Raw genomic sequence first — 26171 nt, forward strand, 5'->3', positions numbered from 1 at the left:
TGTTTCCTTAGTCATACAGTTAATTCAGTGCTTGTTACCATTTCTTTTCTAGCAGTTTTCCCATTTAGCCCGCCTATGGTGATTCATGCTCAGCATTGCGCATATAGAGGAATGGTTTTGAATGAATGAGAACTAAGGGCTGGGAGGGATTCTTCCTTTCCCTTCTATTACAACAGAATTGGCTCCCAAGGATGATCTTTGCAGCCCAGGACCACTCCTTCTCCTCAGCAAAGCTCTCCTGGCAGTCTGAAGCTCCACAAACTTGCATCCCTGTGACACCTCTGGGCAGAAGAGGACTCCTGCTGAAGGGAGCTGCAGTGCGGCCCTCCCGCCGGGAGGGGGCGCCAAGGCCAGGCGAGTGCGGCGAAAGTGCGCTCCTCTCTCCGAGCCGCTCGCCTCCCCGACCTCGCGCCCGCACGCGCCCTGCGGACTCGGCGTAGGGGTTGGCGCCGGCCGCGGTCGGGCCGTCACGGGCTGACGCCGAGCGCGCCCGCCTTCCCTCGCCGGGCGCCCGGGCCTTGGTGCGCCGCTGCGGCCCATGGGGAGGGTCGGCCTGGCCGGCCGGGTAAGTGGCGCCCCGGGGGCCCCGGGCCGGGAGGCGGGGCGGGAGCGCCTTCGGGGGCACCGGGTCCGGAGGCCGCGGCTTCAGGCCACGCAGCAGCGGGGAGGCCGGTCCCCCCGCCCGGCCCCCCGTTTGCTCCGCGCCCGCCGCCGCCGCTTTCCTCTATTCGCCTCCGGTCGCCGGGCCTCGGGCTCTTCCTTCTCCCCATTCTTTTCCGTCTGTCTGTCCGTCTGTCTGTCTGTCCGTCCGTCTGCTTTGGACCTGAGGACGTTTCCTCTCCCCCCCGGGGGGGTCATGCTTTTGGAAAAGTTGCGGGTCCCGGGGGCCGGGCCCTGTCACCTGTGGCCCAGCGCCCTCGCCCCCTCGGAGGCGGGGGCGGAGCGGAGAGGAGCCTTTCCTCCTGGGCCGGGGCCCCCGCCGTCACCCCTCAGGGACAGGGGCTTCCTGGGGTCGCCTCCGTCTGTGTGTGTGCCTTACAGCGGCGTTGTAGCTTTAAAACAACAAGCATCTCGTAAGGTCACCTCTTGCCCAGACCAGATGGTGTGAACAGCAGTTGCAAGATGAGCAGGATTCTGTCCCTGCTCGGAGTTTGGTCTCTAAGGAAACAGCCATCTAAACCCATGCGTGGACCTGAATGGGATCTGTACTGGCTTCCAGGAGGGAGTGATGCTTATGCCTGAGTCTTCGAGGTGTTTTGTCGGATGAGCAAGATAGGGGAAAGGTTTCCTGCTGAGGAAAGGAGTGTGAAAAGGTAGCTTCTGCTACCAGAAGCACCATGGAGCATTCTGGGAGCTGCCAGCCAGGCAGAGAGGTCTGAAGAGAGGCAGTCAGGTCAGGTTAAAAGGTCCCTCAAGAAGTCATTAGAGGAGAGCTAGCCTTTGAAGGTACTAATTGCTAGAGCCAGGCGAGTGGATGGAAAACGTATTCTGGATAAGGGCAAAATGTACATGTATACCGGTAGATGAAGGCTGTATTTCCCAGCAGCAGGTGGAGTTTTTAAAGGATGCAACGCAGTTTCCACATTTTTATGGGATAAAGGTTGCAGACATTTTGGCTATATGGGGTAACAAATTAAGTAACTTATTGTAAAATGGAGTGTGTGTTATTTTTAGAATTTTATCAAATGTGTTGCAGCCCAAGCCGGTTTGGCTCAGTGGATAGAGGGTCGACCTTCGGACTGAAGGGTCCTAGGTTCGATTCTGGTCAAGGGCACATGCCTATGTTGTGGGCTCCATCCTCCATGGGGGGGGGGGGGGGGGGAGCCTGCAGGAGGCAACCAATCAATGATTCTCTCATTAATATTTCTATCTCTCCCTCTCCCTTCCTCTCAAGAAACAATAGAACAAATGTATATTTAAAGAAAAAAATTTTTTTAAAAGAAATGTGTTGTAGCCCATCTGGTGTCACTGAGCCTGGGCTGTTGAACCAGGAAGTCACAGTTTCCTGATCAGGGCTTGATCCCAATAGGGATATGCAGGAGGCAGCCAGTGGATTCTCTCTCATCATTGATGTTTCTCTCTTCCTCTCTAAAATTGACAAAAGTGGATTTTCTTAAAAAAAAAAAAATGTGCTGCAAGCTGTACAGTTTACAGTAGATTGAGATAGACAGAAATATAACCTGGTGTAATAAAAGTGTTAACAGTGAAGAGCTATTCTGGTTGTGGAGCTCTCTGATGACTAAAGATAGCTTTGATGGAAAACTAGAGGCCCGATGCATGAAATTCATGCAAGAGTAGGCCTTCCTTTCCTTGGCTGCCTGCACTGGCTTCCCTCTGGCACCGGGATCTGAGCTTCCCTCGTAGCTCCAACTTCATTTGGAAGGACATTTGGTCTAATTAGCATATTGTGCTTTTATTATTATAGATAAGAATTGGGGGGGGGGGTGTTTGTGCGTTCCCAAATTTAACTTTATAAAGTGGATTTTGTTTGTTTAATTTTTAGAAAGGAAGGAGAGAGGGAGAAACATTGATTTGTTGTTCCACTCATTATGCATTCATTGGTTGTATGTATCCTGGGAATGATGAAATCCACTCGCCCTGGCCAGGTAGCTCAGTTGGTTAAAGCATCGTTCTGATATGCCCAGTTTTAGCATCACTGTTTTGGCATATCAGAACAGAGCTTTAACCAACTGAACTATCTGGCCAGGGCAAGTGGGTTTCTTTTTACCTGGTTTGTTGTTGTTTTTAAATGTGCCTTTTTATGTTAGGAGAGAGAAACATCAATTGGTTGCCTCCTATACCCACCCAACTGGAGATTGAACTGGCAACCTGGGCATGTGCCCTGCCTGGGAATCGGTGCACAATTTGATGGTCTACCAACTGAGCCATACTGGACAGGACTTTCCTGGTTTGTTTTAAATTATCTTCATGATCCAGCACTAGTAATCCCTCTAGTCTTTCATAATAGTAAACTGTGAAGGATGTTCTATTATACACCTAACTTACAGGTGACACTCAGGGACTTTGTTTGGAATACACTCCAGCCTATGTTATTTTGGTAATAATTGAGTCTATGAAAATTAGTGGGAGTATTAAACTGTAACAAGGGTATGAGAGATGGAGGTATAGTGAAATCTTAAAATTCTTTAAAAAGTCATTGTAACTCTACGAGGCAGATGCTTTGTGTTACCTATATTTTTTGTGGACATCAATGTACGTTGCACCTCCTGTTCCTTTCTGTCGGTATATTTTTCCCATATTCTTTAGGTTTCATTTTCCCTTCTTGGTACCTGAATATCTATTTAGTGATGATAAGGCCTCTTACCAGTCTTGCTTCTTGTGGTGCTCAGAACAGGCCTTGATTTATTTATTTTTTAAAGTATATTTTATTTATTTTTTAAAATATATTTTATTGATTTTTTTACAGAGAAGAAGGGAGAGGGATATAGAGTTAGAAACATCGATGAGAGAGAATCATCGATCAGCTGCCTCTTGCACTCCCCCTACTGGGGATGTGCCCACAACCAAGGTACATGCCCTTGATCGGAATCGAACCCGGGACCTTTCAGTCCGCAGGCTAATGCTCTATCCACTGAGCCAAACCGGTTTCGGCAGGCCTTGATTTATTATTAGTTGTATGGTTGTAGTATTTTTTTGTCCCATTAATTATAGTATACTATTTAAAATATACCATACTTATATCAAATACCACTTACCATAAGTTAATACCCTAAAAGGTCAGATCTGCAGATCTTATCCTATATAATCAAAGTCTACCGAAAGGCGGAATGACCAGTCACTATGACGTGCACTGACCACCAGGGGGCAGACACTCAATGCAGGAGCTGTCCCAATGGTCAGTGTGCTCCCACAGGGGGGTGCCGCTCAGCCAGAAACTCGGCTCATGGCTGGCGAGCGCAGTGGTTGTGGTGGGAGCAGGAGCCTCTCCTGCCTTTGCATCAGCGCCGAGGAGCAGCAGCCCGAGAGGTAAGGAGCAGTGAGCAGGCAGGCAGTAAGGAGCAAAGGTCCCGGACTCTGGAGAGCGGACAGGCGGACATCCCCTGAGGGATCCCGGACTGCGAGAGGGTGCAGGCCTGGCTGAGAGATCCGCCCCCCTCCAGTGTACGAATTTCTTGCACTGGGCCTCTAGTTTTTTCATAATAATGTAATTTAAATAGGTACATTTTCTTGCTGTTGCTCTGAGTTTTTCAGATTAAATTTAAAGTTTAAGGATATCTTGTCTAAATTTTAATTTAGATAAGAATGATTAGTGCTGAATACCAGGTAGGCTAAGGGGAAGTAGACTCCAGAGGGATTCCCTCTAAAGCCTTGAAGACAGGTTGTATTTCAGCCATACTAAATTAAGAAATGGAGTTCATTACTTTTTCTTCATTTAGTTTTAGTGACTCAAGTGTAACGTGACAAGGCATTGCCAAGTTCCTGAATAAAATGTTCACTGTGTCTGGCACTGAAGGCAGTGGGCATTTCCCTGTTGGATGTGCTCTCTAGGAAATTGTACCTGCTTCTATCAGCTGAGCTGTTGAGTTTTCACAGAAGCCTTAATGTAGGCATCTTTGGATTTCCAGGTCATTCATTGGAGCAGCCACCAGTACCCTGGACTCTGCTTTTATTCATCCTGCTTCTTTGCGACCTTGGGGCCCTTTCATTAAGAAATCAAAACAGAGCTTTTAGGTAATCTGAGGGTTTGAATATTAAGAAGCAACAATGTAGTGGGGCACTGATTTCCAGACAGAGAGAGCTATTCTGAGGGAATAAAGTTGGTATCCACCCCTGTCACCTCCCACTCCACACAAAGAAACCAAGGTCAGCTAAAGCAGTGGTCGGCAAACTCATTACTCAGCAGAGCCAAATATCAACAGTACAACGATTGAAATTTCTTTTAAGAGCCAAATTTTTTAAAACTTAAACTATGATATATAGGTAGGTACATTGTTATTATTTTATAGAAGAGCCACACTTCAGGGTCCAAAGAGCCGCATGTGACTCTCGAGCCGCAGTTTGCCCACCATTGATAAAGAGTTGGGCAGCAGGGTCCTAGAATACCTGTCATAGAAGGGTGGAGAAGTAACATACACCTGAGAGAAATTTTTGCCCTGTGTCAGATGTAACCCTGGGGGGAATCTCCTTGTCCATGTCTCTTTCTCTTCCTGAGACACAGACTCAGGCAGAACAGGTTTTGTATAACACAGTGTTTATAGCAAAATGCTGTCCGGGCCTGGAAACTGTCAGATTTTTGGATGTGTTCATAAATAGGAAGTTACCTATTTGCAATTTAGGGATTTTAAAAAATTGTTTTCCACCTGAGAAAGGTTATATCTTATATTGAGAAGTGGGCCATGTTGTGGGTTTCAGAATGTTAAGGGTTTTTTTGTTGTTGTTTTTAAGTTGGCAGTAGGGATTTACTTGAAAGGACTGTGGTGTTCACCTGACTGGGTTTGAAATGACTTGGGGCAGGTTTATCTCCTGAAGTCTCACCCAGTTCCCCATCTATAACCTAATTCTAGGCTTCCTCAGCAAATACTGCATTTACAACCACCCTGGCCAGATAAGGTTTAATAAATGTTAGCCATTGTTGTCTTTTTTTTTTTTAATTACATTCTTTTAAAAAATATATATATTTTATTGATTTTTACAGAGAGGAAGAGAGAGGGATAGAGAGCTAGAAACATCGATGAGAGAGAATCATCTATCAGCTGTCTCTTTCACACCCCCACTGGGGATGTGCCCGCAACCAAGGTACATGCCCTTGACTGGAATCGACCTTTCAGTCTGCAGGCTGATGCTCTATCCACTGAGCCAAATCGGTTTTGGCAATTGTTGTCTTCTTTTTTAAAAATATATTTTTTTTATTGATTTCAGAGAGGAAGGGAAAGAGAGAGGGGGAGAGAGAGAGAAACATCAATGATGAGAGAATCATTGATCAGCTGCCTCCTACATGCCCCCCATTGGGGATTGAGCTGGCAACCCAGGCATGAGCCCTTGACCGAAATCTACTCTGCAGGCTGATGGTCTATCCATGAGCCAAACCAGCTAGAGCAACCATAGTTGTCTTCATTTTTGTTGTAATCTTGTATTCCTCTATTCTGCAGGGATATTGTGTATTGATCATTCACATGTAGATCGATTATCTTTTTGTAACCAGTGTCATGAGGAAGTTAGGATATTTAAGATCTAACCCTCCACACTTCTCTTAACAAGCAATAATAAAAAAAAAAAAAAATATCCTTTGATTAACCTACTTCTGTGAGATCACTTCTTTGTTTTTTTTTTTTTTTTAATTTCTAGGGATACGTTTAAATTTTTTCTTCTATAAAAGGTAGCGAATTGTGCTTAGTGAACCTTCTCCTTTTTGCTATTGAGACCAAATAGAATTTTAAAAATTGGATATATGTAATTAATAATGTCCTGGATCTAGAACCTTTCATCTTTAGCTCATTATATGCTATAGAACAGACTGATTTCATTCACAAATTCCTTGACCACATGATCTTATTAATTATAGAACTTTATTTTTAAAATAATACATGCATATTAGAAAGTTCGCTTATTAGTTATATCAAATGTCTTGGCTTTTGTCCAAGGTTCCTAGGCTGGGGGAATCTCTTTAAATACATTTTACCTCTACAATTCCTTGAAAATGAGTTATTTTAACACAAGAATATTTTTTGTTTGTTTATTAATCCTTATCCAAGGATATTTATTCCATTGATTTTTAAAGAGAGTGGAAGGGAGGGAGGAAAGAAAGGAGAGAGAAAGGTGAGAGACATACATTGATTGGTTGCTTCCTGCATGCACCCCACTTGGGATTGGGACTGAACCTGCAACCCAGGCGCATGCCCTTGGCTGGGAATTGAACCCATGACCCTTCGGTGCATGGGCTGACCAACTAACCACTGAACACATTGGCCAGGCAACATGAAAAGACTTTAAATCTTTACTGTATTTTGCATTTTTTAACCCCTCCCTTGCCTTTCAGCATTAAACTGAAAAGATGTCACTGTATGATGACCTGGGAGTGGAGACCAGTGACTCGAAAACAGAAGGCTGGTCCAAAAACTTCAAACTTCTACAGTCTCAGCTTCAGGTGAAGAAGGCAGCTCTCACTCAAGCAAAGGTAAGATAAGCCCACAGTGTGAAAGTAGAAGTCTACAGAGCAGGTTCCTCCTTAGATAAAGTGTAATATGATTTTAGCTTGCTCTGCTGCCTTTTTATTGATTATGTAGGCTTAAACATTATTGGGGAGAGAGGCTCTATGTAGAGAAGAATAAGGAGCTAAGGGTCATTTTGCTCTTCCCAATTTCTGGGAATAGAACTATTTCAGGGATTCCAGTGGAGAAAGGCAATACTCTTTGTTTCCAACAGTGGTACAGGTTTTCAGACTTCAGTATGTCTAAGATTACTGAGAATTTTGTTAAAGTATTGCTTTGGTGGTCATATTCCTGATATTCTGGTAAATTCTGGTTCTAGGTTGGGGCCCTTGGGCGTTTGCATTTTTGGTAATATTCCTACTGTTAGTTGTAGGTGATTTTGAATCAGCACTTAGCTCTGCAGTAATTATTAGTAAGCTATAATAATGAGTTTGGGTTTTTGAGGGCTCAGATTGGTTGTGAATATGTCAGGTATATGTAGTGTGGAAGTCATTGTTTTTGTTGTAGTTGTATACATGTTGGGCATTGGCTGTATCCTTGAAATTATTCAACATGTAAAACATTAAAAACATAGGTGCCCACTGGATATTTGATATTAAAATGTTACTGTCAAATACTTTTAGGAACAGAAAATAGAAAAGCAGAATAAAAATATTCCAGAGATATACAAATTAAAAACTACTAGATAATTTGTTTCTTCCTGCCTAATACTTTAGGATCACTTTCTCTACCCAGCCAGCATAATTATAAGTAGGTTAAAAATCAGCTTGAATAAAATAAAGCTGAGAAAAATAGATTCTTCCAAAGAGAAGTATATTTAAAAGTTATAAAATTTATGATTTTTCTGTACAATTATTTTACTCACATGAGAAGTAAAGAATTGGGTGCTGATAAGCAAGTTATGTTTTTATATGAACTCTAGACTCTTAAAAAAAAAAATCTAGACTCTTAGACATCCTCTGTAGTATACGCTTCAGACTTATGCTTTTCATCTTTTCACTTACCCAAATACATTAACTTCAGGAAATCTCCTAAGATTTCAAATAGATTTTATAATTGGTCAAAATAAAAAGTTGCTTATGAAATCATTTCTGCTAACTTTCTAATATCTTTGCAATTTCAATGTGAAATTAATGTTGTATTTTCATTAAGGGAGGTAAAGATACATTTCATTGATTCTCATAGACTATTTATTTTTTTAATATATTTTATTTATTTTTTACAGAGAGGAAGAGAGAGGGATAGAGAGTTAGAAACATCGATGAGAGAGAATCACCGATCAGCTGCCTCTTGCACACCCCCTACTGGGGATGTACCCGCAACCAATGTACATGCCCTTGACTGGAATCAAACCCGGGACCTTTCAGTCTGTAGGCCGACGCTCTATACACTGAGCCAAACCGCTCTATACACTGAGCCAAACCGGTTTCGGCTCTCATAAACTATTTAATTTACTAATTAATTACTCAGTACCAGGTTGTCATAACCAAATCTATAAAGGTATTTGGTAGAGAAAATGTTACCTACAGACTGAAATTGTGGTTTCATCTGTATCTCCATTTTTAAAACATATCAAATAGAAAAATGTATGATTCTGATGCCACTTACCTCCATTGTCCTTTAAACTTTGGTTTTTACCTTGTGAATTGTAACTTATTGATTGGATTAAATTTATTTGCTTGACATGATAAGTGACGTTAAATTCTAGAGAGATGGTGGCTTATTTTGAGCCTTTTGTAGTGATTGATAACAATGAAAATGTATAACACTTTAAAACTGCAAAGGGAGAGGGAACTTAAATCTTTATAACCAAAAGATCTGGTAGACACCTCTGTACTCATCTGGTCATGATTAGCATTATTAGCAGACAGCCTGAGTTGTGTGCCTGCTGGGGTGAAGCAGCATGAAGTATACCGCCATATTCTATCCTAAGAGCACTGCTCTAACCTAATCAAGATTTAACTTAGTTTTCAAGAATTGTAGGGCATAGATGAATAAGTGAAACTAGACAACCAGGAATTTATCAAACAGATCTTAGGATTTTACAAGACAGTATCAGAGGAAAAAGAGGAGACAAAAATGATTACAATGATGACAGCAAGGAGGGAGATAATTCCTAAATCAGAAGACTTAAAAACCAAATGCATTGTGGACTTTTGGTAGGATTCTGGTTCAAAATAAAATCAACTATTTAGAAGACATTTGAGGGATAGTTTGGTAAACCTGAATATGAATTGGATAGGAACTGATACAGGGTATTATTGGTTTTATTAGGTGTGGTAATAGTGTAGTGGTTATGTAAAAGGATGTTCATAATTTTAGCTGATTAAGGATAGCATCCTGGTGTCTTCAAATTTTTTTCAAATGGTTCAACGTTAATATAGGTGTAAGGTAAACCAAATACGATAAAATATTAACAATGGTTGATGGTATATGAATAATCATGTTTTCTTTAGAAAAAAAAATTTTCTGTAGGTTCATAATAAAATAGGTAGGGCAGGATTTTATATTCTACTGGGAGGGGGAAAAACTCTCATGTTTTGCCCAGGTTATAAAAAAATACCCATTCTTTGTGAAAGATCCACACTAGTCAAAGCCTAATATGCTGTTATAGATTTTCCCTCGTGGTCAAAGGAGAATCCATTGTAGAGATGATTTCACATGCAAACTTAAATAAAACTGACCAAGTTTAATATAAGTCTTTTTACAGTAGAGAAAATTTGTTTTTTTGGGAAAAAAAAAAAGCCAATGAAATTAGTTTGTGGTTATAGTAATAATTGAATTAAAAGGCTATTTTAAGATTATGATTTTCTTGTATTTGAATAATTACAAAGACCTCCACAGACCCCTCAAGAAAAGCTTTGTTACAAATAGTATGAATTTTAATTTGAAGCTTCAGTAAACTCTGTTTTTCAATGATTTTAGAGCCAGAGAACAAAACAAAGTACAGTCCTTGCCCCGGTAATTGACCTAAAGCGAGGCGGCTCTTCAGATGACCGGCAGATTGTGGACACCCCGCCTCACGTAGCAGCTGGCCTGAAGGTAAGCCCGTCCTCTGACCTTGACAGTCTTTCCCGCTAACTGTATGTCTTATTTCATGCATATGTCACTCTGGGCACGGTCTTCAGTAAACATTTGCAGCCTAGTCAGTATCATTTTCAACTTAGTTTTTACCTCTATTTTATCAAGTTTGAAACATTTAGCTGTTTAAAATAGTTTATTACAGAAAAATCAGAAACTAGAGATATGCGAGAAGAAAAACAAATGACTTCAATCCGACCCAGAAGTTAAAAACTTTAGATTTTGGAATATCTTCCCATCCTATGCCTCCTCTACCTACTGTTTTCTAATTTATTAGGTCTAGTAATAATTAATGTCGTTTTCTAATACCTTTTTAAAATCGAATTTATTTAAACAATACAACAAAATTTAATCAACAATATAGTTGCCGTTGTTTTCTACTATTTGTGCCCAACGCTCAGGAAGCATTTTAATCCGTCTGTTGTAAAATTCTTGTGATTTTGATGCAAAAAATTCGGTCAATGCATTTTTGAGGCATTCTTCATTGTTAAATTTTTTTTCCAAGAAGAAAGTTTTGCAAAGAACGAAACAAATGGTAATCGGAAGGGGCAATATCAGGAGAATATGCAGGTTGAGGGAGAACTTCCCATTCCAACTGGCGCAGTTTTTCAGCAGTGATTCTTGCAGTATGCGGTCATACGTTATCGTGGTGAAGAATTACGCCCTTCCGATTAATCAGCGCGGGTTCTTTTTCTCTTAAAGCTTGGGCTAACCTTTCCAATTGGGCACTATACACTCACTGCACTTGTAATGGTTTGGTTAGATGGTAAAAGTTCATAATGAAGAATTCCTTTAAAATTCCACCAAACACACAACATCACTTTTTTTCGCATGCAAGTTAGGTTTTGGCGTGGGCTGCTGGAGCCTCATTTTTGTCCAACCATTGAGGCCGCCTTTTCAAATTAACATACAGCACCCATTGTTCATCTCCGGTAACAATTTGCTCTAAAAACGGCAAACGGTTTTGACGAGTTAGGAGCGAACTGCAAATTGTGACTCTTTGATTACGGTTGTTGTCGGTCAACTCATGAGGAACCCATTTTCCAAACTTTTGGACTTTGCCAAGTGCACGCAATTGATTGGAAATTGTTTTTTGTGAACAATTTAAAGTTGTCGCAAGCTCTTGTTGGGTAATTTGAGGATTTTGCACCAAAAGAGCTTGAAGAGCTTCTTGATCAAAATTGGACACACGGCCTCGACCACTCTTGTCATCTAACGAAAAATTTCCCTCGGGAAATTTCTCAAACCAACGCTGGCATTTTCTGGCGCTAACTGCATCTTGACCAAGAGCACTACAGATGTTTTTTGCAGCCTCACTTGCTTTTCTTCCTAATTGGAACTCGTAAAGCATGCAGTGCCGAATATGCTCTTTATCCGCCATCTTCTTAGCCCTAGTTTTGCAACAAAAACCAAACCAAACACAAACTTTTTCAAGCAAAACTTGTTAATTGCACTTCACACGTTCTGTAGATACCACGTGTTTGAAGGTTATGTCAATACAAGTCAACGCCAAGCAAGATTTTAAACGAATGTTAAAAACGACATTAATTATTACTAGACCCGATACTTATTTTGCTTAAAATATTGGGACTGTCCATCTCTGTAAGAAAGTATAGGACTGTAGCCGAAACCGGTTTGGCTCAGTGGATAGAGCGTTGGCTTGCATACTGAAGAGTCCCGGGTTCGATTCCGGTCAAGGGCACATACCTTGGTTGCAGGCACATCCCCAGTGGGGTTTATGCAAAAGGCAGCTGATCAATGATTCTCTCTCATCGATGTTTCTAACTCTCTATCCCTCTCTCTTCCTCTCTGAAAAATCAATAAAATATATATATTTTTAAAAGTATAGGACTGTATATTCATCTTAATGGCTTTACTGTATTCTCTTGTGAAAGTATACTGTAGTTAATTTTCTTAATGCTATCCCCCCAATTTTTGCTATCATAAAGAATTTTAGTATTCATTGTTTTGTTGTGGATTAAAAAAAGGACAATTCTACTGCCCTACCCTTTATTATCCCAATAATTTTGCATAGCTTAAAAACTAAGAAATAGACATAGACAGTTCTGTAAATGGGTTGAGGATGAGGAAGATCTGGAAAAGGATAATTCCAAATCATAGTTAAAACTACACAAAATTGGGGGCAAATTAATTAAACATAATATACAGTTAAAATTACACCCACACTTATACATTTATTCTTCTATATATGGCATTCAAATAATATGACTGTGGCAGTTTAAACATACCAGGCGCACAGGTTGCTTGATGAGAAATGACCAAAGGTTAATGATAGAATATGCTGTTATTGGTGATTATTTCTTACAAGGTACTCTTCCTACCACCCTCTTCCTCCTTATCCCCCACCCCCAAAGGACACACTTCCAGCTGCATGCCCCTTCCCTTCTTTATTTAGTTTCTCATCCTCCTCAGTTTTGACTGTTCTGGTTTGGAATTCTTTTGCTCCCCCACTTTGCTTTTATTCTCAGGCACAGCATAGCTGAAGCTCTTGGTAGGATTTCTTGGCTGGAAGAACTGATACTACTACAGGCTAATAGTCTATATAGAGGGACAGGCACCCCACAGTGAGGTGGGAGGCCCAGGTGGAGATGCTCTGTGGGGGGTTCTTAGTGGCTTAACATGTTTCCCACAAATTCAATACCTAAGTTTTTTTATTTTATTTTATTTTATTTTATTTTATTGATTTTGTACAGAGAGGAAGGGAGAGAGATAGAGAGTTAGAAATATCGATGAGAGAGAGTCATCGATCAGCTGCCTCTTGCACACCCCCTACTGGGGATATGCCCGCAACCAAGGTACATGCCCTTGACCGGAATTGAACCCGGGACCTTTCAGTCCCCAAGCCGATGCTCTATCCATTGAGCCAAACCGGTTTCGGCAACACCTAAGTTTTTCTAGTTTTATCTACTCAGAAGCTGATTCCTCATCTTCTGTTATTGTATATTGATTCTAGAACCTATAATGTTTCCACCCCCAAATATCTAATCAATAAGCATTTTTTCATGTTATGTAGTTTTCATAACCAGTTTTAGTTTTTTTAGTTTTAGTAGTTTTTAAATTTATTTTAGAGAGAGGGAAGGAGAGAAAGAAACACTGATTTGTTGTTCCACTTATTTATGCATTCACTGGTTAATTCTTGAACTAGTATGTGTCCTGACCAGGAACCTTGTTATATTGTTATATTGGGCTGCTCTAACCAACTCTGCTACCTGGCAGGGTTCATAACCAATTGTTTAAAGAATAAATACTTTTTTGATGTTAGAGAGGAAGGGAGAGAGAGAAAGAGAAACAGTGATGTGAGAGAGAGAAACATCTATTGACTGCCTCTTACTAGTACATGCACCCCAACCAGGAATCAAATCCCTGGGCATGTACCTTGTTTGAAAATTGAGCCCACTGCCTTTAGGTGCATGGGGACAACGTTCAACCAACAGAGCCACACCAGCCAGGGCATAACCAATTTTTAATTGTAAAGAATTTCCATCAAGTGAATGTATTGTAACTTATACAAGTGTTTCCTAACTGTAGAACCAACTAGACCTGCTTTTATGTTGGCATTATAAATAACACTGTAATGCACAGCTCCATAGAGAGTGCTCTATGTGTGTAAAGTTATTTTCTTAGGATAGACTTCCTGAGGTGGCATTAAGAAATCAGTAATTTTCGCCAGGACCAGTTTGGCTCAGCGTCGGCCTGTGGACTGAGAGGTCCCGGGTTCGATTCCGGTTAAGGGAATGTACCTTGGTTGCGGGCACATCCTCAGTGGGGTGTGTGCAAGAGGCAGCTGGTCGGTGTTTCTCTCTCATCGATGTTTCTAACTCTCTGTCCCTCTCAATTCCTCTCTGTGTAAAATCAATAAAATATATTAAAAAAAAAAAGAAATCAGTAATTTTCATTGCCAATTTGTGTGTGTGTGTGTGTGTGTGTGTGTGTGTTTTAAAAATTATATTTTTATTGATTTCAGAGGGAAAGGGAGAAGGTAGAGAGATAGAAACATCAATGATGAGAGAGAATCACTGATCGGCTACCTCCTGCATGCCCCCTACCGGGGATTGAGCCCACAACCCCCAGGCATGTGCCCTTGACTGGAATAGAACCTGGGGCCCTTCAGTCCGCAGGCCGATGCTCTATCCACTGAGCCAAACCAGCTAAGGCTGTTTTATTCTCTGTAGCATTTAAAGAAGGATGACTCATTGTTAAACTTAGCAGGGTTTTTTGTTTGTTTTTAATATTTTTATTGATTTTAGAGAGGAAGGAAAAGAGAGAGATAGAAACATCAATGATGAAAGAGAATCATTGATTGGCTGCCTCCTGCATGCCTCCTACTGGGGATTGAGGCCGCAATCCAGGCATATAAGCCAAACCGACTAGGGCAGTGGTTGGCAAACTCATTAGTCAACAGATCCAAATATCAATAGTACTATGATTGAAATTTCTTTTGAGAGCCAAATTTTTAAAAAAAATATATTTTATTGATTTTTATACAGAGAGAAAGGGAGAGAGATAGAGTGTTAGAAACATCGATGAGAGAGAGTCATTGATCAGCTGCCTCTTGCACACCCCCTACTGGGGATATGCCCGCAACCAAGGTACATGCCCTTGACCGGAATCGAACCCGGGACCCTTCAGTCCCCAAGCCGACGCTCTATCCATTGAGCCAAACCGGTTCCAGCAAGAGCCAAATTTTTAAAACATAAACTTCTTCTAACGCCACTTCTTCAAAATAGAGGGGCCAAGGAGCCATATGTGGCTCTCGAGTCGCAGTTTGCCGACCATAGGGCTAAAACAAAGGTTCTTCTTATATTAGTTTTGTGTTCAAAATGAAATACATTTTACAATCTTTCTGCCTTTGATAGTATTGGGCAGTGTGCCTCCTGGAAGAGATGCAGAATGGGCACTCAACAATACTAGTCCTAAGCTATGTTTGTTTTAGGTGCCTATGGAGACCAATTAAAGCCTCTTATTTTTAGGGATAATAAGAAAGAGTTATGCTAAGAAAACATGGAAGAAGAAAGTATGGAGGTTTAGGAAATTTAGGCTGTACATTAGATTGGAGCTTCTCAGAACCAGATAGGGATCAAGGACACCAACCTAAGGTAAAGCCCCTTTTCTAATCATGTATCTTCTAGTTAGCTGTACTGTCTGCCTTTTGTCTTTTTGATTTCTTAGTTAAGACTACCTCTTTTCTTTCAAAGAGTAAGAAGCTCCAGTTTCTAAATATTTAGAAGAGAAATGCATAATCTATCATCTGAACCTGATCTTAGTGGACCTTAAAAAAAGTAATGCGCCTGGCCAGTGACCTCAGTGGTTGTCAACCTAGGAACCAAGAGGTCATTGCACCTGCCCAGGTTGCAGGCTGGATCCCCAGTAGGGGGTGTACAGGAGGCAGCTGATTCATGTTTCTATCTTCCTGTCCTTCTCCCTTCCTCCCTTGTTAAAAAAATCAATAAAAACATATGTAAAGAAATTAATGAAAACATGAAGAGAATGACATCCATCTGTGTCTGTCTACCAGGGAAGGGGTGTATTCCAGAGCATTTCAGAAAGCCCAAGAGGCCCTGGACCGTGTTAGAGAGCACTAGCCTAAGCACCTATAGGTTTCAGGTTAGATTCCCAGTCGAGGGGCATGTACTTGGGCTGCAAGTTCGGTCAAGGTGCGTGCAGAAGGCAACCAGTCAATGTGTCTCTCTCATATCAATGTTTCTTTCTCCCCCACTTCCCTCCTTCCCTCCACTTTCTCCCCCTCCCTTTTACTCTCTAAAAAAATCAATGGGAAAAATATCTTCAGAATATTAATGACCAAAAGAATGATTGTTGTTGTTTTTTTTAAAAATATATATTTTATTGATTTTGTACAGAGAGGAAGGGAGAGAGATAGAGAGTTAGAAACATCGATGAGAGAGAGTCATCGATCAGCTGCCTCTTGCACACCCCCTACTGGGGATATGCCCGCAACCAAGATACATGCCCTTGACCGGAATCAAACCCGGGACCCTTCAGTCCCCAAGCCGACACTCTATCCATTGAGCCAAACAGGTTTCGGCAGAATGATTGTTATTTATGTGTTGTTTGGTTTTTAAGTTTTCACTGAGATATATAAAAACAGAAGTATTCATTGTATACTATATTACTTAAAAGTAGTGGCAGTTTGGAAATTTCAGAAAAGTACCATAGGATATTTATGGAATTAATACTGAACTAAATTCATTATCATGGTTTTGCTGCTACCTGGTGAGTTGTGTGACCATCTCAAGTCATTAAACCTCCTTAGACATTTGTTTCCTCATCTATAAAACAAAGGAGGCATGTAGATGTCATCAAGTCTCCTTCCAACCCTCATATTCTTTTACTTGAATTCTAAAATTTTAAGACACGAGAATGATACCTTGGCATTTTTATCTTTCTCAGGATCCTGTACCCAGTGGATTTTCTGCAGGAGAAGTTTTGATTCCCTTAGCTGATGAATATGATCCTATGTTTCCTAATGATTATGAGAAAGTAGTGAAGCGCCAAAGAGAAGAACGACAGAGACAGCGGGAGCTGGAAAGACAAAAAGAAATAGAAGAGAGAGAAAAGTAAGGCTTGTTTGGATTCGGGGCTATTTTATATTTGAAATATTTATTAGAATGTTAATGAATGAACTTCATTGCTGTCTGTAAAGATGAAGTTAGTTTTTTTGAAATTAGTTTTTTAACATCTCAGCATTAAAACAAAAAACATAGTCTAGAGCAAATTTCATGTATAAATGCAGAAAACTTAAAAGTATGTATTTTGGGTGAGTTATTAGAAAAGTACCTTAGAACAACTTTAACCTGATGTTGAACAATAGTTTCTTTCCTTTGCTATGACTCTTCAATAGTCAGCTATTCAAAATACTTAAATTGACCCTGGTGACTGTGGCTAAATTGGTTGACCCTCTTCCTATGTACCAAAAGGTCACTGATTTAATTCCAGACCATATGCCCTGGTTTCGGGTTTGGTTCCTAGGCCAGGTGTGTATGGGAGGCAACTAGTTGATATTTCTCTCTCATACTGATGTTTCTCTCCCTCTCCCTTCCTTCCTTTTTCTCTTAAAAAAAAAAAATTCAATAAAAACATTAAAAAGTAAGCTGATATTAAAAAAAAATCACAAACTAAAAATAAAATACTCAAATTGTTATATTTTTAACTATTTTTGTGCCAGATGGAAATTTTTTAAAACATGAATCTTTTAAAAAATATTTATGTAAATAAATAAATAAATAAAATATATGTATATTTTTATTGATTTCAGAGTGGAAGGGAGAAATAAAAACATCAGTGATAGAGAATTATTGATTGGTTACCGCCTGCATGCCTCCCCTTCTGAGGATCAGGCCACAACCCCAGCATGTCCCCTTGACCAGAATTGAACCTGGGACCTTTCAGTTTGCAGTCCAACACTCTTTATCGACTGAGCCAAACCAGCTAGGGCAACACATGCTTCATTTATTTATTTATTTATTTATTTATTTATTTATTTATTTATTTATTTATTTATATATATATATAATATGGGCAATAAGGCCTGACTGGTGTGGCTCAGTGGTTGAGCATTGACCTATGAACCAGGAGGTCATGGTTTGATTCGCAGTCAGAGCACATGCCTGGGTTGCAGGCTCAATCCCTCGTGTGGGGCATGCGGGAGTCAGCCAATCAATGATTCTCTCTCATCGTTGATGTTTCTATTGCTCTCTCTTCCTTCCTCTGTGAAATCAATAAAGTTTAAAATAAATAAAAATATGGGCAATAAGAATGTGTATGATTTCTTTGTAAAATATTGCATATTAATTGTTAATAGTTAATAAAATATGCCTGGCTGGTGTGACTCGGTTGGAGCATCGTCCTGTACTCTGAAAGGTTGTGGTTTTGATTCCTGGTTGAGGCGTGTACAGGAGGCAACAGATGGATGTTTTGTTCTCTCTCTCTCTTTTTTTTTTTTTTTTTAGATATTTTATTGATTTTTTACAGAGAAGAAGGGAGAGAGATAGAGAGCTAGAAACGTCGATGAGAGAGAAACACCGACCAGCTGCCTCTTGCACACCCCCTACCGGCGATATGCCTGCCAACCAACGTACATGCCCCTGACCAGAATCGAATCCGGGATCTTTCAGTCCACAGACCAACGCTCTATCACTGAGCCAGACCGGCTTCGGCTGTTCTCTTTTTCTTTCATTCTCCCTCCCTCCTTCCATGCATCCTGTTCTCCCTCTAAATATCAATGAACATGTCATTGTGTGAGGAAAAAAATGTTTATAAAATAGTAATACAGTATTTCTCATTATTTATTGAATCATTTTATGTAATGAAGGCATGTTCTTGAGCGGCAATTTTCAACCCTTTTCATCTCATGGCACACATAAACAAATTACTAAAATTTTGGTGCATACCAAAAAAATATAATCTGACAAAATATGATTGGCAAAAAACAATAGATATAATTTTGATTCACTCACACCAGACTATTGTGTTGTCTTTTTTCTTTCTTTCTTTTTTTTTTTTTTTTAACATTTAAGGGAAAAGAGGTTAGTGCCCTTGACTAAATAGTCAGGTATTGCTTTTTTTAAAAATTCTTGTGGTATACCAGTGTGCTTCTCACACACTGGTTGAAAATTGTTCTAGAGAATTAGAATTGTTAAACTATTACCTGTGTTGATATGCTTTAAAATTGAAAGAGGTAAATACAAAGTAAACTTTTGTGTTGCTACTTATATAACCATTAAATATGTTCACTTGTCATACTTGTGCTAAAGAGTCTTCAATCAGTTGTTTTTGCACAAATCCCTCTTTCCATTAATAGTTGAGTGTGAAAGAGAGGATTTGGATATTTTCTAGCTAAGATAAAGTCAAGGTGATGTCATTGAGTTCACATCTCTAAATTGGCTCATCTGTAATGAATATGAGTTCTTTTATTATCACAGGAGGCGTAAAGACAGACATGAAGCCAGTGGGTTTTCAAGGCGACCAGATCCAGATTCTGATGAAGATGAAGATTATGAGCGAGAAAGGAGAAAAAGAAGTAAGGCATGAACATAAATTTTATTTCCAACATGGTGCAATTCCACTATTTGCTTTTCATATTCAATTTGATACAGTTCAGTTGACATTGATTTAGGTAATTTTCTCTCTGGAATTCCAGCAATCCACATTTGCATAGTCTTTTTTTTTTTTTTTTTCTTCTTTAAGAAAACATTTTTATTGATTTCAGAGAGGAAGGCAGCGGGAGAGGAAGAGAGAGAGACACATACACACACATCAACGATGAGAACCATGGATGGGCTGCCTCCTGCACGCCCCACACTGGGGATCGTGTCCTGACTTGGTTCGTGACCTGGTTCGCAGGTCAATGCTCCACGCTGAGCCACACCTGCCTGGCTGGCTGTGTTTACATTTAAAACGCCCCCTTGTCTGCCCGCAGAGCCTGGCGTGGAAGCAGACAGCGATGAGAAGTCAGTGTGTGGTGCACTCAGAGCCGTTAATGAGTTTTGTAGCTTTTCCTCAGAGGCTCGTGTAGAGAGACATGGTCGTCCTTGAGAGGGAGTCACTTACTCCTTTTTAAATCCTCACCAGAGGATGCTTTTGCGTTGGTTTTTAGGGAGAACGGGAGAGAGAGGGAAAGACAGAGCAGCATTGATGGGAGAGAAAACATTGGCTGCCTCCTGCATGACACATTTGCATAGTCTTAATTTGTATTACATTTTTATGAATATTCTCTTTTGAGTTTCCCACCCACTTTCAGTAGATACTTTGAGCATAGCTTGAAATATATACACAAACTTTTCTTTACTTGTAGCATAGTCACACTGACCTATTCTCTGTGTCCAGCTTCATTGCTGTTAAGCATTGAATGGACAAAGCATTCGTTTCCAGAAAGTTTGTCACTGACATGCATGAATCTGAGGATATCATTTAGCTTCCCTGGATGTAGGTTTCTTTCAACGTCATCTGAAGAGCAGGAAGATAGAGAATTTGAACTAGTTAATAAGGCACCTTGTAGTTCTAAAATTTTACAAGCTGAATTATAATTGAGTTAAGACTAAATCCTTAGTGATTACTATTGATAGGCAGTTGAGTGTTTGTTCTTGGGAGAATGAAATGTTTCTTATTTTAACTTCATCATGCCCTCAATTGCCCCCCCTGCCGGCCTGATTGCCCCCAACTGTCCCCCACTGCTGGCCTGCTCAACCCCAACTGCCCCCACCCTTTGCCAGTCTGATCACCCCCAACTGCCCTACCCTCTTGGCCTGATTGCCCCTAACTGCCTCTGCCTTAGCCCCGCCACCATGGCTTTGTCTGGAAGATCTCCCAGTCTAATTAGCATATTACCCTTTTATTAGTACAGATTCTAGGGTTCTTAAATGCCTACTATGAAAAAAATAATTGTGTTTGTCTGGCTTTTTCATTTTCTACATTTTTAATCCTAGATTCAGATATTAAGTTCTTTAGATATTAGCTGGAGGGATGAAGTAGCAGTTCTATCTTCCTTCCTTCCTCCTTTCCTCCCTCTGTTCTCCCCTCTCCTCCCCCTCCCCCTTCCTTCTCTCTCCTCCCTCTTTCCTTTTTCCCCTCCCTCCCTTTCATTCCCTCCCCTCCCCGCTTCCTCCCTTCTTCCTTCCTTCCTTGTGGGATAGGACAAATTATTGGGAAGTATGGAACTTGGTTGGAGCATCTATAAGAAAGAATCTCCGAAAAGTCTGGGCCTCTCGGGGGCCCTGCCTTGACTTTTCAAACAAGTCTGAGCCCCCAGGTGTTTTACTGGAATCTTTATGTTTAGTCTTTAGACACCCTTGCTTAAAGGACACTGCAGATGGGTTTTCTCAAGGATACTGAGAAAGGATATTCTACTGTTATCTCAAGGATATCTTGCTAATAGTATCTAGAAAGGATACCGGGGGATTCTCTGCTGATATCTCAAGTATACTCACCCTGCTGATAGTATCTAGAAGTTAATTTTAGTTCAAGCTGTTGCTACAATAAAAGCCTAAGGAGGCAGGTGAACAGGGCTGTTTGGTTTTTCAAGCCAAGCAGTATCTTAGCGCTTTCTTTCACAGAAATGTGTGTCAAAGTAATCATTTATTCGTCGCTCATGGTCTGCCAGTCAGCCCCAGTAACAAATGGTATATATCATAGTCTTTGAGAGTCTGGCATCTGAAACATTTCTTTAATCAGAGGAATTTTATATTTTTGCAGGTATGGGCGGAGCCGCCATCGCACCACCCACTTCTCTTGTAGAGAAAGACAAAGAGTGTATGTATCTATGTCTCCCCTTCTTTTATTTTGATACAAATCTTTAACCCAGCCATGGCCAGTCTTAGCTCTATCAACCAGGTTTCCTGAATATAAAGGGAAATTGCCCCAAAGCCTGTCCTCTGGCCTGAACCCTGAGGCCCAGTGTGGATCCTTAAGACTGCTGTTCCCTTTCATTCCTTATACTTTAGAAGTTTTAATGCCAGGCTCTGAGACTTGGGTTTTTATACAGTGGTGTGCTTTCTTGTTGTTTTAATATATATATTTTTAAAATATATTTTATTGATTTTTGTACAGAGAAGAAGGGAGAGAGATAGAGAGTCAAAAACATCAATGAGAGAGTCATCGATCAGCTGCCTCTTGCACACCCCCTACTGGGGATATGCCCGCAACCAAGGTACATACCCTTGACCAGAATCGAACCCGGGGCCCTTCAGACCCCAAGCCGATGCTCTATCCATTAAGCCAAACTGGTCCTGGCTGTTTTAATATATTTTTTACTTGTTTATAGTATTACAAATATCTCCTATTCTCCCTCCCCTTTATCCCCTCCTCCCAGCTCCTACCCCCTACTCCCACCCCAGGTTTTTTACTACCCTATTGCCTGTGTCCATGATCTATGCATATAAGTATATAAGTTCTTTGGTTTTTCTCTTTTCGTCCTACTGTTGTTATATGTATTTTATTGATTTTTTTTAATAGAGATGAAGGGAGAGGGAGAGAGAGTTAGAAACATCGATGAGAGAGAAACATAAATCAGCTGCCTCCTGCACACCCCCTACCAGGGATGTGCCCGCAACCAAAGTACATGCCCTTAACTGGAATCGAACCTTGAGTCCGTAGACCGACACTCTATCTACTGAGCCAAACCGGTTAGGGCTACTGTTGTTTTTAAATTCATTTTGTCTTCTCCAACATTTCATATTTGGAGTTAGGCTAAAACAATAATAGCTCCTCCCTCAGTTTACAATTTGTGTCCTCAGTGTTTTAGATGCTGTTAGTACATGACCTTCCACAAGGTGGCAGTACCTTCCTGATTAGATTTTCGGCCATTAGTTTTGATTTCATCTCACAGGTTGTATGCTTTCACTTTCCTTGCCAGAACACCCCACCCGCTGTTTCTTCTCCCAGTGATCTGTTCTGGGAGAATTGAACTTTGATATATCATCTAGGTCATTTTCCTATCCTTTGGGTTGGACCATACCTAAACTATTCCAAGAAAATATAAACATCCCTAATGCTTTTTAATACCTGTTACACTATTTATGTTATCTTTTTAAAGAAGATAATTTAAAAAGTTTTGTTAAATATCTTTTGTGTAAAAACACCTAGCAAACCATAAACCCAATTGAAACCAGTCCATTTTTTTTTTTTTAAGCTTCCTTGTTGAAAATTATTGCTATAGCTAGGTTTGAAAATCACTGCTCTGGTACATGGTCCATAAACCCAGTGACCTTTATTTATTTTATGCTAGGCTAATGAAATAGATTAGAGTCCAATGACAGGTATACAAGATGCTATGGGAATCAAAAGAGATTTCATTTGGATCTGTCTGGAACATACAAAACTCTTAAGCATTCAGATAAAAATTGTCATTTAGAGCACCGTTAAAGGATAACATTTTAGTACGGTATAAAAAGGACATTTAAGATAACAGCTGGAACAAAGCTAAAATTAGAAAAATAATACTGTACCTCTATAATTTTTAAAAGCCCTGTAGAAGCTGTAAAATGGATTTTGTTTTTTCTCTTTATAGTAAACTAAAAATATCAGTTAAATTAGTTCAAAATAACTGATTTATACAAGTGCAGTTTGGAATTTTTTTTGTAGTATTTTGGTAAACCTATTTTATTTTTATCCAATAGTACCCCGAGAATTTCCTTATGAAGAGGAGTCAAGACCTCGTTCCCAGTCTTCTAAAGCTGCCATTCCTCCCCCTGTGTATGAGGAGCAGGAGAGACCCAGATCTCCAACGGGCCCTGGCAACTCCTTCCTCGCCAACATGGGGTAATGGTTCCAAGTGCTGTCGTCTTGGCTGGTGTAAGAAGGACGAGACTCATTGTGAAGGGTTGACAGCCCTTTCAGTAGACACAGCTTAGTTGAAAGTGAGGGCATTCTGCAATTGTAGGAAGATGCTTGGTGTGTTTAGTCACACAGTGTCATTCTTGAGAATATGAGTAACATGGAGGGTATTGCAGCACAATGTTATCTTATTCTATACAAAACAAAGCCTTCAGATGTAAGTTTCAGATGATTTCATTGCTGAACATTATATTCTCTAGGTAGAAACAGTTTCTCATAATTATTTACATATATTTTCAAAACATTTGCAAGTAAAATGTGGCTTAGGAATTATGACTTATGCTATTTCCAAAAGGTAAATGACATCTTTATTTTTTTTTATAAAATGGCCATTTGCTTTAAGGTCGTGATTCTGTACCTTTGGCTCTAAAAACTTAAGTCATTCAAACTATAATTAGACTGTTTGCCTGCATGTAAAAATCAATTTTAAGATTGACTTTCAGGTGTGGCTTGTGGAATTTAAAATCCCCACTGGATTTGCTGTGCATTTTGGTTAAAACATGTTTTATGTTTACTTTGTTTCTTTCACGCAATGAGAGACTATCAAATGAAACTGTGTTACACTAAGGCCTTTGTTTTATGTTCTCTTCTGCCTATGATAGAAATATTGTGACCATAGTAATCACACTGATCTGCCCTCGCCTATGAGCATATACTTTGATTCTTAGAGCCCTTGAGAGGTGACTATTCAAAAGTTGGAGTAAATGGCTGGGGTTCCCGCATTGCTAGAGGATTTTGAGTTTCTGACCTTAGGATCCATTTCCCAGACTTGTGTTTTCTATGGTAACTACTAGCCACGTTTGGCTATTAATTTAAAATGAATACAATTTAAAATGTTGTTCCTCAATCACTGGTCTCATCTCAAGTGCTCAATAACCACACAGGGCTAACAGCTACCCTATTGGTCAGTCCCCGTCAAGGTCCATTGGGCTGCCCTAGAATGTATGCTGGAAGGTGGAATCACATGAAACTGTTGTGTTTTTTCCTGCTGATGATAAAAATTGCAATAAATAAATATCTTACTGAATCCCTTTTTAAACAGGAATTCAGTCTTTAACTTATGCTGGAGAAAGATGTAGTGCAGTGCAATTCAGCAGTTTCAGTCTTTTCTTTTTAGTCCTAGAACAGTTTCAAATGAAATTTTAAAGGAAATCACATAAACATGAAGTAATGTAGGTGTAAATCTAGTTGAAGCAGGGTTTTGTGGTTCAAGCCTTGAGTAGCAGTGGTCACCTGGGACACTCTTGAGACCTGTGAGGCATCCCCAAGTGCAATAGGTATTAGAGAAAGAGCAGTGAACTGAGAATGAATTTTGGGTCCCAATTTCAATTTTACTGTTAATATGTAAGAAATAACTTCTAACATTATGTCTTGTTTTTGTTTCTAATCAGCTTTAAGCTAGCCTAGTTGACTAATCAGGGCTTCAGTTTATTTTCCCATCGATTAAGTAGATGATCTCTAGGATCTCTTTATAAAATCTGTTATTGTAAACTCTATTTAAAAAATGCAGTAATTTCCATCATGAAACTATACTTTTTGACAGGCATGTTTTAATTTTTTTATTTTTATGGCTTTAAAATAATTTTTATTTTTCTATTGCAGTTGACATACAATATTATATTAGTTTCTGGTGTACACTCCAGTGATTAGATATTATGTATTACTAAGTGATAACCCCAAAAAAATCTAGTACCCCTCTGACACCATACATAGTTATTGAAATATTATTGACTATTTCTTATGCTGTACTCTACATCTCCATGACTGTTCTGTAACTACCAATTTGTGCTTCTTAATCTCTTTACCTTTTTCACCCATTTCCCCAAATCTCTTCCCATCTGGCAAAAAGTTCTCTCTATATATATATGTATATCTGTTCTGCTTATTTATTTATTTATTTATTTATTTATTTTAAATATATTTTATTGATTTTTCACAGAGAGGAAGAGAGAGGGATAGAGAGTTAGAAACATCGATGAGAGAGAATCATCGATCAGCTGCCTCTTGCACACCCCCTACTGGGGATGTGTCCGCAACCAAGGTACATGCCCTTGCCCGGAATCGAACCTGGGACCTTTCAGCCTGCAGGCCGACGCTCTATCCACTGAGCCAAACCGGTCCTGGCTGCTTATTTATTTTGTTCTTTAGATTCCACATATACCTGTAAGTGAAGTCATTACATGGTATTTGTCTTCCTCTGATTTATTTCACTCAGCACAATGCCCTGTATGTCCATCATGTTGTTGAAGATTACAAGATTTTATCATTTAACCCAATTATTGATAGTTATTTATTGCCATTTTATTCATATTTTTTATTTTTATTTTTCTTTCTTTTCTGAAAGAAGACCCTTTAACATTTTTTGTAATACTGGTTTGGTGATGATTAACTCATTTAACTTTTTCTTATCTGGGCAGCTCTTTATCTGTCCTTCATTTCTAAGTGATAGCTTTGCTGGGTAGAGTAATCTTAGTTGTAGATCCTTGCTTTTCATCACTTTGAATAGTTCTTACTAGTCCTTTCTGACCTGCAAAGTTTTTGTTGAAAAATCAG

At 39.8% G+C, this 26171-nt stretch overlaps 1 protein-coding gene across 2 annotated transcripts in view; it reads left to right on the forward strand.

Moving 5' to 3' along the window:
- The first annotated feature begins 425 nt into the window (after positions 1-425).
- Positions 426-26171, forward strand: part of RBM17 (RNA binding motif protein 17) — a 31234-nt gene continuing 5488 nt past the window's right edge. The window contains exons 1-7 of one of the 2 annotated variants that reach the window (XM_036461145.2): positions 426-565; positions 6998-7135; positions 10095-10211; positions 16680-16846; positions 19211-19308; positions 21480-21536; positions 23402-23543. In XM_036461145.2, the coding sequence (XP_036317038.1) occupies positions 7013-7135; positions 10095-10211; positions 16680-16846; positions 19211-19308; positions 21480-21536; positions 23402-23543 (704 nt within the window). In that variant the 5' untranslated portion in view covers positions 426-565; positions 6998-7012. Of the gene's footprint in view, positions 566-4397; positions 4541-6997; positions 7136-10094; positions 10212-16679; positions 16847-19210; positions 19309-21479; positions 21537-23401; positions 23544-26171 lie in introns of those variants that run through there. The other variant, XM_045588540.1, reaches the window with a different exon arrangement.

This window comes from Pipistrellus kuhlii, unplaced genomic scaffold (assembly GCF_014108245.1).
Source record: "Pipistrellus kuhlii isolate mPipKuh1 unplaced genomic scaffold, mPipKuh1.p scaffold_m20_p_1, whole genome shotgun sequence".
NCBI classification, from domain to species: domain Eukaryota; kingdom Metazoa; phylum Chordata; class Mammalia; order Chiroptera; family Vespertilionidae; genus Pipistrellus; species Pipistrellus kuhlii.